This window comes from Pongo abelii, chromosome 5 (assembly GCF_028885655.2).
Source record: "Pongo abelii isolate AG06213 chromosome 5, NHGRI_mPonAbe1-v2.0_pri, whole genome shotgun sequence".
Lineage (NCBI taxonomy): Eukaryota > Metazoa > Chordata > Mammalia > Primates > Hominidae > Pongo > Pongo abelii.
Window position 1 is genome coordinate 140,005,777 of NC_071990.2, and position 12,295 is coordinate 140,018,071.

The window sequence follows — 12,295 nt, forward strand, 5'->3', positions numbered from 1 at the left end:
ATGGCTTCTCAGGACTTAGAACAATGCGTGGCATATTGGCAAGACTGAATAAATATTTACTCAGTAAATGAATGAGGGGGTGAGCAAGATGGCGGCCGCGCACAAGGTCAGGTGTTCAGCTATCCTCACTGCTACCTGGTCCTCGATCTCACTCCGTTGTTTCTGATGGGAAGCAGTACAGTTATACCTGGGCACCAGGGGCAACCTGACAGAGGCTGAGAGGCTGCTGGCCGCCAGCCTGGCCATCACGGCTGGCACCGTCCTCCTCTCTGCCCACTTCCTGCTTTGGCAGACCCTGGTGTTGTGGGTGGACTGGGCCCTCAGCGCCACACTCCTGGCGCTCCGCGGCCTGGAGGCCATCTTGCAGGTGGTCGCCATCACTGCCTTCGCCAGGGGCTTCTGAAGACAGGTCAGGGCAGGAAGGCCGAGGATGGGAGCGCTGCAGAAGACAGCAGCACTAGGCCGCTGGAGAACAGCTGCAGTGCTTAAATTCTGAGCTTCAGTCCACTAACATCTCAGCAGCATTTGCACTTAGCGCTAAACAAATTCTGTCTCTGTGATTTTTTTTCCATTTCTAGATTTACTATAAGTGATCCTTAAAAAGTATCTAATCTGTTATTTTACAGTAGCTTTCCTTCACTTGTTTTAATTGTGTGTTTTCTATGTTTGGAATGATTACGTTCAAATAGCTAGATATTTTCTCTTCATTTTCTTTCTTTTTGAGACAGAGTCTGGCTCTGTCACCCAGGCTTGAGTGCAGTGGCGTGATCTCAGCTCACTGCAACCTCTGCCTCGCAGGTTCAAGTGATTCTCCTGCCTCAGCCTCTCTATAGCTGAGATTACAGGTGCATGCCACCACGCCTCGCTAATTTTTGTATTTTTAGTAGAGACAGGGTTTCACCATGTTGGCCAGGTTGGTCTCAAACTCCTGGCCTCAGGTGATCCACCCACCTCAGCCTCCCAAAGTGCTGGGATTACAGGCATGAGCCACCTTGCCTGGCTCTCTTCACCGTATGTTTTAAATAAAGCAATATGTATGCCTTCAAAAAAAAAAATGAATGAATATACTGCTTGTTCAAAAAGCTCACAGAGTACAATAATACCCTAGGCCTTCACATTCACTCACCACACTCACTGACTCACCCAGAACAACTTCCAGTCCTGCAAGCTCACAGAGAACAATCTTACTCCACTCTCCACTTTCTACATAAGGAAATTAATGCCTTAAAGGGGTGTGATGCATCCAAAGAAACACAGCAAGTGGCAGAATTAAACTTGAAACTGATCTCCTAACTCTGAATGCCACCATCTCCTAACTACCCCCCTTCCTCATCATTCATACAACTACACTTTTGGTCTCAGTCCTCAGTGCCATTTGGCCTGTTGCAACAGCCCCACAACTATTCTTCTTACATACTTTACCCTCTCTGGATCCCTCCCCCATTTCCTTGACTATCCAAGTCAGAAGAATTTCTTTTCCACCTAGTACTGTATGCCAAACACTTATAACAGCAGGTTATATATAATGCTTTTTATTTGACTTAGTTCTCCCTACTTTGGAGAGCTGTAAAATCCTTAAGGCATGTAGAGGTATCTTACTAATCTTTGCATTTTGCAGCATCTGATATATCGCATACACTTTTTTTTTTTGGAGACAGAGGCTGGCTCTGTCGCCTAGGCTGGAGTGCAGGGGCATGATCTTGGCTCACTGCAACCTCTGCCTCCTATGCCCAGCTAATTTTTGTATTTTTAGTAGAGACGGGGTTTTACCATGTTGTCCAGGCTGGTCTCAAACTCCTGACCTTAGGTGATACACCCACCTCAGACTTCCAAAGTGCTGGGATTACAGGCGTGTGCCACTGCGCCTGGCCTCACATACACTCCTTTTTTTTGAGTGGGGGACACAGTCTTGCTTAATCGTCCAGGCTGGAATGCAGTGGCACGATTTCAGCTCACTGCAAGCTCCGCCTCCCAGGTTCACGCCATTCTCCTGCCTCAGCCTCCCGAATAGCTGGGACTACAGGCGCCCGCCACCATGCCCAGCTAATTTTTTTTGTATTTTTAGTAGAGACAGGGTTTCACCATGTTAGCCAGGATGATCTCAATCTCCTGACCTCGTGATCCACCCACCTCAGCCTCCCAAAGTGCTGGGATTACAGGCGTGAGCCACCATGCCCAGCCACTGGCCCCACATACACTCTTAAGAAACATTTATTGCACTGGCTGCTTTCTGTTTCTAAAACATTCTTCCAGAAATGAATGATTTTTCTGTTTCTAATATGTCCTTCCAGAAATGCTCATTCTTTCAATCCCAATCACCTCTCTGCTGAGTAAGGCCTATCCTTTTCATTTAACATTGCAACCGTCCCTCCAGTTTATTTTACTCCAGAGCATATGCCACTTTCTAACAGAGCAAAATGACTTACAGTCATGTGCAGCATAATGACATTTCAGTCAACAACAGGCCGCATATACGATGGTGGTCCCATAAGATCATAACGGAGCTGAGAAATTTCTATTGCCTAGTGATGCTGCAGCCATCATAACACAGCACAACACATTACTCTTGCTTGTGGTGATGCTGGTGTAAACAAACCCACTGCCCTGAGAGTCATATAAAAATATGACACATATAAAAATATGACGCCCGGCGCAGTGGCTCACACCTGTAATCTCAGCATTTTGGGAGGCTAAGGCGGGTGGATCACCTGAGATCAGGAGTTTGAGACCAGCCTGGACAACATGGTGAAACCCCGTCTCTACTAAAAATCTACTAAGAATTGCTGGAACCCAGGAGGCAGAGGTTGCAGTGAGCTGAGATTGTGCCACTGCACTTCAGCCTGGGTGACAAGAGTGAAACACCATCTCAAAACAAAAAAACAAAATATGACACAATTATGCACAATACATCATACGTGATAATGATAACAAGTGACTATGCTGCTGGTTTATGTATTTACCATACTATATTTTTTGTTATTTTAATTAATTAATTTTTTTTTTTTTTTTTTTTGCAGTTTTTACATTTATTTAAACAGAAAACGTGCACATGAGCTGTCTACTCATTTTCTTCACTGCGCAGCCTGGCATTGGGGTTGGTGACTCTGATGGCCAGCTGGGCAGCTCTTTCCACGATGGCTTTGCGGTTCTTGGAGGAAACATTGTGAGCGATCTCGGCACAGTAAGATTTGTTGCACATCAGCAGCACTTCCAGCTCCTTGACGTTGTGGACCAGGAACTTCCGGAAGCCACTGGGCAGCATGTGCTTTGTTTTTTTGTTGCTTCCATAACCAATGTTGGGCATCAAGATCTGGCCCTTGAATCTTCTACGAACCCTGTTGTCAATGCCTCTGGGTTTCCGCCAGTTACGCTTAATTTTGACATATCGGTCTGACTGATGCCGGATGAACTTCTTGGTTCTCTTTTTGACGATCTTGGGCTTCACAAGGGGTCTGAGGGCGGCCATGATGCCGAGGAGAAGATGGCTGCCACCTCCGTAGGCAGCGCCGAGGAAGAAGAATTTTTTTTTTTTTTTTTTTTTTTTTTTTTGAGACGGAGTCTCACTGTCACCCAGGCTGGAGTGCAGTGGCGCGATCTCGGCTCACTGCCAGCTCCGCCCCCCGGGTTCACGCCATTCTCCTGCCTCAGCCTCCCGAGTAGCTCGGACTGCAGGCGCCCGCCACCTCACCCAGCTAATTTTTTGTATTTTTAGTAGAGACGGGGTTTCACTGTGTTAGCCAGGATGGTCTCGATCTCCTGACCTCGTGATCCGCCTGCCTCGGCCTCCCAAAGTGCTGGGATTACAGGCGTGAGCCACCGCGCCCGGCCAGTATTTTTTGTTATTTTAGAAGGTATTCCTACTTATGAAAAAAACTTAACTGTAAAACAGCCTCAGGCCGGTCCTTCAGAAGATATTCCAGAAGTGGGTATTGTTATCATAGGAGATGTCAGCTCCATGGGTGTTACTGCCCCGATGAACTTCCAGTAGGAGAAGATGCGGAGGGGAAGACAGTGATATTGATGCGGCTGACCCTGTATCCTGTGTAGGCCAAGGCTAATGTGTGTGTTTGTGTCTTAGTGTTTAATAAAAAAGTTTAAAAAGGAAAACATTTTAAATAGAAAAATGGTGGCAGAATAAGGATATAAAGAAAATATCTTTGTACAGCTATACAATGTATTTATGTTTTAAGCTGTGTTATTACAAAACAGTCAAAAAGTTTAAAAAATTTAAAAGCTTATAAAGTAAAAAAGTTACAGTAAGCTAAGGCTAATTTACTATTGAAGAAAGAACCATATTTCTTTTTTGTAGGGATGGGTTCTCAGTTTGTTGCCCAGGCTAGTCTTGAATTCCTGGACTCATGCAGTCCTCCCACCTTGGCCTCTCAGAGTGCTGGGATTACAGGTGTGAGCCACTGAAACTGGCTAGAAAAACTTTTCTTCGTAAATGTGGTGCAGCCTAAGTGTACAGTATTTATAAAGCCTACAATAGTGTACAATAATGTCCTAGGCCTTCACATTCACTCACCACACTCACTGACTCACCCAGAGCAACTTCCAGTCCTGCAAGCTCCATTCATGGTAAGTGCCCTATTGAGGTGTACCATTTTTCATTATTTCTACTGCATTCTTACTGTGCCTTTTCTACATTCAGATACACAAAAATGCTCACCATTGTGTTACAATTATCTGGAGTATTCAGTATAATAACATGCCGTAGCCTAGGAGCAATAGGCTATATACTGGGGGTCCCCAGCCCCAAGGCCGTGCACTTGTATCCATCTGTGGCCTGTTAGGAACTGGGCTGAACAGCAGGAGGTGAGCGGCAGGCGAGCAAGCATCACTGCCTGAGCTCCGCCTCCTGTCAGATCAGCGGCAGCATTAGATTCTCATAGGAGGGCAAACCCTATTGTGAACTGTGCATGTGAGGGATCTAGGTTGTGCGCTCTTTATGAGAATCTAACTAATGTCTGATGATCTGACATGGAACAGTTTCATCCCAAAACTGCCCCACCCACCCCAGTCTGGTCCATGAAAAAACAGTCTTCCATGAAACTGGTCCTTGGTGACAAAAAAGCTGGGGACCACTGGGCTATCCCATCTAGCCTAGGTGTGTAGTAGGCTGTACCACCTAGGTTTGCGTAAGAGCACCCTATGATATTTGTACAATGACCAATCACCTAACAATGCATTTCTCAGCATGTATCCCTGTCATTACACAACGCGTGACTGTATTTGCTCTTAGTGCCTCCCCGTGAAATCAAAGCTCCATCAAAGACAGAGATTTCTTGCATTTGGTTTACTGTTACATCTCCAACACCTAGAATAGTCTCTGGCACATAGAAGGTGATCAATAAGTCCTTATTTTGCAAAGGAATTATAATTTTGTGCTTGAAGGAGCTCTTTTTCAGAACACATTACAGAGGGGTGAGGAGTGTTTCTGGGTCCTAAATGACCACCACTGCTGGCTGTACAGCTTGGATGCATCCGTGCATCACAGTGACCTAGTGAATGGCAGGAAGGGCCATGAAGATTAATAAAGATTTGGACTCAGGGCAAATAGTTACTTAGTACCAATAACTCAAAGAATTACTGTTGAATGAATAAGCCAACTAAGCAGCCAATCATGTACTATGCGGATGCACACAAATGAAACCCTCACTTCAACCTGAAGACATTCGCACCTGAGTTACAGAGAGGGACCTGCACGAAGCAGTAGAGAAAACATAAGGCTTATGCGTTTAATTTCCACACCAATTTCAGGATCTTTGTCACTGACAGCAGCACTAAGACTTGTTAACTTTGTATAGTTAAGAAGAACAAGGCTGAGCGTGATGACTCACGCCTGTAAGCCTAGAACTTTGGGAGGCCAAAGCGGGCAGATTGCTTGAGCCCAGGAGTTCTAGACCAGCCTGGGCAACATAGCAAAACCCCATCTCTACAAAAAAATACAAGAATTAGCTGGGCGTGGTGATGTGTACCTGTAATCTCAGCTACTCGGGAGGCTGAGGCGGGAGGATCACTTGAACCCAGAGGTTGAGGCTACAGTGAACTGTGACTGCGCCACTGCTCTCCAGCCTGGGCAACAGACTCAACAGAGTGAGACCCTGTCTCAAAAACAAAAACCAAAACAACAACAAAAACAAAAACACAAAAAAACAGAGTGCTGCAATTAATCCAATCATGATGAATAAGCAAAAGGATGGAAAATGTGCCCTAAGATCATCGAATTGGCTATGTTATAGTGGGGTGGCAAGTGGCTTTTTTGATGCTCCACAGAATCAAGAAATGGTTAAATTAATACAACACTGAATGAGGTAGCTCAGAATGTTAAGGAAAGAAGGAAAGAAGGGAGTAGGGGAGGCAGGAAGGGGAAGCAGGAAGTTAGCTATTATGATAGTATAATTTGTTAGCTGATATTTAATTAGTATATAATAATGTCTAATTAATATATATTTGATAAAATAATTTGACATTTATTTTATTCTGAAACCAATTTCTTAACAGAGATTGCCTTGAGATGACATTCAGATCTAATGATTTAACATTTTTCTAATATACTTCAACTTCGTTCTATGTATTTAAGAAAAGGAAAAATACAAGTTCCCCACAAATATCTCTAATGATATATTCCAAGGATTTCAAAATACTTTTACCCAAGAACAAGATTAACCTGAATTTTTATTTTTATTTTTTGAGACAGGGTCTCACTCAGTTGCCCAGGCTGGAGTGCAGTGGTGAAAACATGTCTCACAGTAGCCTTGACTTCCCGGGCTTAAGCAATCCTCCCACCTTAGCCTCCCGAGTAGGTGGCACTACAGGTGCGCTACCACACCCAGCTAGTTTTTGTTCTATTTTTTGTAGAGACAAGGTCTTGCTACATTGCCCAGGCTGGTCTTGAATACCTGAGCTCAAGTGAGCTGGCCACCTTGGCCTCCCAAAGTGCTGGGATTACAGGTGTGAGCCACCACGCCCAATCAAACCTGGATTTTTAAAAATCACAAAAGTAACAAAAATTTTATAGCAGCAAAGAAAGTTAAGATTTGAAAGTGGCTGGGTGCTTTTGTAAGAGACCAAATATAGGAAAGCCATGAGGGCAGACACTGTAACTTGGAGAGGGTTGGGAGGGACCCCAGAAAATAGCTCTCCTCCCACACGCACCAGGCAGGTCCTCCCACTGCCTACCTCCTCCCTTTCACAAAAAGAAGGATGCTGTGGGTCCCAAGGAGACCTGTCAAGGGTCCCACAGTCAACTTCTCATTCCTGGTCTAGTGATGCCAGTACCAGCAAATCACACTAAGGTAATTATTATGGAAACATTTGTGTTTACTGGCATGTCATGACATACCACATCATATAAAGGATGACTTTTATATATATTCCCCCTTATACACAACCATTTTCTTCGCACTCATTTTCAGCAGGATAGGAGCCTGTTTTCTTGGGGGTGATTTGTTCACACTCTCACACACGTCTGGGAGAGGGCTGCTTGGCCGTCAGGGTCCGTGGCAATGGTACAGAGGAGTAGAAACTAATGCAGAGGCTAACTTCCCTCAGAGTTGAGTGTCATGGTAAGCAAAGAGCTATGTGAGAATTTAGAAATTATTTTTCCATTCTCCAGAAAAATCTTAGGATGCTGTCATGACAATGCCAATTTGCTACTGGACTCTATACACCCAGAAACCATCTGTCTCACTGGGCCTCACTATAAACTTCTCTTCCTTCTCTGAGCATCAGTATAAGGCTAAAGTGTATCTGGATAAACAAAAGTCTCACTCTGTAATTCACCTTCTGGTTTTCATTTTCCACTCATGCCAACAAGAGAGAAATAAAAATTTTCAAAATTAAAGTTCAGATTAATTTTGAAATGGCTGCTTTACTCATTATAGTAAGATACTGTCTTTGTATATTTTAAAGGTTCAAAGGAGTAATCCAATATGTGAAAATACCTTTCAAGAAATACGAAACATATTCTGTGATAAAAATCTGGGTGGCGAGGTAAGGAATAGGAAGTTGTTGATCAAAGGGGACAACATTTCAGACAGGAGGAATAAGTTTTTAGATCTATTGCACAGCAGGATGACTACAATCTCTAATACTTAACTGTATATTTCAAAATAACTGAGAGTGTAAATTTCAAATGTCTTGCCGTAAAAAAAATAGGTAAGCACAGTGACAGATATGTTAGTCTGATTTAATCATTCCATATTGTATACCTATATCAAATCATCACATTGTGCTCCATAAATGTATATAATTATGATTTATCAATTTAAAATATTAATTAAAAAATATAGACCAGGCGCGGTGACTCATGCCTGTAATCCCAGCACTTTGGGAGGCTGAGGTGGGCGGATCACTTGAGGTCAGGAATTCAAGACCAGCCCAGCCAATATGGTGAAACCCTGTATCTACTGAAAATACAAAAATCTACCAAGCGTGGTGGCGTGTGCCTGTAATTCCAGCTACTTGGGAGGCTGAGGTACGAGAACTGCTTGAACCTGGGAGGTGGAGTTTGCAGTGAGCCAAGATTGCATCACTGCACTCCAGCCTGGGTGACAGAGCAAGCAAGATCTCACCAAAAAAAAAAAAAAAAAAAAGAATCTAAAAAACTATCTGGGTGAAGATCATTTGAAGATCAAAAATTTAAGGTAGTAATTTCCCTTTTGCTTTTTGAGGGAGGGTCTTGTTTTGTTGCCCAGGTTGGAGTACAATGGAGTGACCACAACTCAAATTCCTGGGCTCAAGGGATCCTCCTGTCTCATCCTTCCAAGTAGTTGATACAACAGATGCATGCCACAATGCCTGGCTTAATTTCCCATTTTCTCATCAACGATTATCTTATTTTATTCTCTGACGTTACCTATTTGAGGAAAAGGACAATAAATTTTGAATAATGTTCTTCAATCAATAAGGCATTTATAAATTGGCCTAATTCCATTGAAAGTCTTTAATTAATTAAAAATGGTTGTGAAACAAAACATTATTCATCAAATCTTATTTTAAGTAATTCCAGTGTCAATCCACATTACTTAGTAAATGAAAATAAAACTACATAAATCGAAATCTTCATACATTTTTATTCTTTCATATGTATTTAGTATTGAGAAAATTACTTAAGTGGTTTGTGCATATCACCAGAGATGGCAGAGGAAAAGGAACCCAAATGTAAAACAGCATCACTAAATGAATTGGCTAGTGCAATAATATTAAGTAAATGCACTTCTTCTATTCCGTCTCTATTAATAACACTGACCACTGTAAACAGTGGGTTCTGCTATTATGATCAGAGTTCTTCTTTGTCATACAACTGAGTTCTTGGTCATATGAAAACTCAAACAACAGAAATAAGCCCTTTATTTTTCTAACCAAAAAAGAATATTTGAGATGCACAAATACACTGATTTTATGTCTCCTTTATGAATTCCTTAGATTCTAATCTTACCTTTTAAAAAATTAGGATGGTTTTATGTTTTCTGAAAAACTGCAAAGAGTATTGAAAGTTTCCTGTGTACCCTTTACCCAGTTTCCATTTATGTTACTCTTACATAATTATGGCACATTTGTCAAAACCAAGAAATTCACTTGAGACAATACTATTGATTAAAATACAGGCTCAATTTTGATTTTACCAGTTTGTCCACATACACCCTTTCTCTGTTCTGGGACCCAACCCAGGACCCCGTGTTGAACTTTGAAGCTTACCTTTTGATCTGTTTCTTCATCTTCGTCTTGGTAATCATCACAGAATGGGCTGGCGTTGGCCGCAAAGGTGGGTCCCTGAGAGTAGTACTGAGAACTGCGGTAGCCATCATGCCGCAACTTATCGCATTCTGCAGAGGGGCATGCAGGGAGGGGAAGAAGGCCATTAAAAAGCTGTACTCCTCTTTGCTTACTTTATGTTTACTCCTCTTTTTTACTTTTTAAAGTTACATTTTTCTAGGCATTAATAAGATTTTAAAATAATGATAAAAACAGCTAAGAATTATTAAAGTACCTACTACACACTACATACCATATTTCAATTAAATATTAATATTAAATTAATACTTGATAAGATTGTATTCAGAGCTCACAACCATCCTGTGAGGTAGACACCATCATTAATTCTACTTTACTCACAGGACATTGAAGTTTAGGGTAATTAGGTTATTTGCTCAATAATGTTATGCAAGTGAGCAGTGGACTCGGATTCCCAGGGCCTTAGTTACTAGATTATGTGATGATATTATTCCACATAAAAAAAAAAAAGCGATGCTCATGCTATGCTTGTTTCCTAGACTCATTAGCTGGAAGTGACATATGAGATCATGGATTATAATGCTCTCATTTTATATTAATTTTCTCAATTTAATTTTGATGTCAAACAGCCTGTAAATGCTGCGTGGAATTTAATAGGAAGGCAGGTGCCAGCCTGAGACATCTGCCAGTCCACAGAGGAATGCGTGACAGCACTATGGTGCCATGGATCTCGGGGTACTGGGGCCACTGGCTGTGTGGAAAGGAGGATCCTCTTCGAGGGGAAAGCACTGCGCTGGCGGCTCTCATGGGTGGGGGCCGGTGCTGTAAGAAAACTTCCAATGGCTCTTTAAAGCACCAAGATGGACAAAGGAGCATTTGCCTCAAAAAAGGATTTGCCACAGGGTTCCTTTAAATATCCAGCTTTCTAAAGGAGCACAAAATGTGTGTGGTTTTGGAAAAGTTTTCTCTTTGCACAGCTTTATAAAAACCATGCACCTACAGGCACAGAACTAAACTAGGGCATCTTCAGAGTTCCTTTCTGACATCAGGATCCATGATTCTTCTTCAAAGAAGAGATGGCAGTCACTTCAGTGGAGGGCTAAAAATATTAGACCAATTTTAAATAAGCCAGGGGATAAAAAAAAAAGTCCTAATTCTCCTTTGCTACCTCACAGAGGGAGTGGAAGGACAACGTTTACAATACGGAACTGCAAATCAGACAAAAATGAGGATCTGTTAGAATGGCAAACTAATGAAAAAATGCATATGTAATCATAAAATAGCTAACTAATACTACTTCAGTTACTTATAGGTCAAAAATGTTGTGGTCTGGGCTGGCAACTACTTGTAATATTGATTAAAATAGATATTTAAAGAAAATTTCTGAAAATTCCAGAACACAACATATTTTTAATGAGAATTTACTCATATGAATCTAACCCTTTATAAGAAATATTTTCACATTTTCTCCATTTGACAATTTTCCTGAAATAAAGAGTATGATTAGAAACTATATTCTCAGGCTGGGCGTGGTGGCTCACGCCTTTAATCCCAGCACTTTGGGAGGCCAAGGCAGGAGGATCATCTGAGGTTGGGAGTTCGAGACCAGCCTGACCAACATAGGGAAACCCTGTCTCTACTAAAAATATAAAATTAGCCAGGTGTGGTGGCGCATGCCTGTAATCCCAGCTACTCAGGAAGGTTGAGGCAGGAGAGCTGCTTGAACCCGGAAGGCAGAAGTTGCGGTGAGCCAAGATTGCGCCACTGCACTCCAGCCTGGGCAACAAGAGCGAAACTCAGTCTTAAAAAAAAAAAATTAACAAAAAAATTATTCTCACTCTACAGAGATGTTATATGTTATATAAAACATGATTAGTAGTTTTCTTCTTCTTTTTTTTTTTTTTGAGACAGGGTCTTACTCTGTCACACAGGCTGGAGTGCAGTAGCATGATGATCACAGCTCACTTCAGCCTCAACTTCCTGGGCTCAAGTGATCATCCCACCTCAGCTTCCTGAGTAGCTGGAACTATAGGTACATGCCATCACGCCTGGCATTATTATTATTTTTTTTTATTTTTTAGATACGGAGACTCACTATGTTGCCTAGGCTGGTCTTGAACTCCTGGACTCAAGCGATCCTTCCACCTTGGCCTCCCAAAGTACTGGGATTACAGCTGTGAGCCACTGAACCCGGCCTGATTAGTAGTTTTCAAACGGTATTTTCTGCAGAGTTCAGGGATTCTGTAAATACTGGATTAGATTTTCTTTAAATAGCCACCTTAAAGCTAAGATTAAAAAATAACACTCAAGAATGGCTATAATTAAAAAGGAAGGCCGGGCATGGTGGCTCACACCTGTAATCCCAGCACTTTGGGAGGTTGAGGCCGGTGGATCACTTGGGGCTAGGAGTTTGAGACCAGCCTGGGCAACACGGCAAAACCCCGTCTCTACTAAAAATGCAAAACAAAAACAAAAACAAAAAAAAGCCAGGCATGGTGTCACATGCCTGTAATCCCAGCTAATCCATAGGCTGAGGCAGGAGAATTGCTTGAACCCG

General features: G+C 42.3%; 2 protein-coding genes across 19 annotated transcripts in view; both read right to left on the bottom strand.

Moving 5' to 3' along the window:
* The window catches only part of NHSL1 (NHS like 1), a 273,639-nt gene that overhangs the window by 42,007 nt on the left and 219,337 nt on the right, over positions 1-12,295 (bottom strand). For all 18 annotated transcript variants that reach the window (XM_063725003.1, XM_054558217.2, XM_024249052.3 and 15 more), the window contains one exon: positions 9,703-9,830. Coding sequence is in view for 12 of the 18 variants with exons in the window: in XM_024249052.3 (XP_024104820.2) it covers positions 9,703-9,830 (128 nt within the window). In the remaining 6 variants the exon portion in view is untranslated. The remainder of the gene's footprint in view (positions 1-9,702; positions 9,831-12,295) is intronic.
* Positions 2,982-3,523, bottom strand: LOC100460507 (large ribosomal subunit protein eL32). Its single transcript, XM_002817415.6, has one exon. It carries the CDS (start codon positions 3,464-3,466, stop codon positions 3,059-3,061), a length of 408 nt encoding a protein of 135 aa, XP_002817461.1. The 5' UTR covers positions 3,467-3,523; the 3' UTR covers positions 2,982-3,058.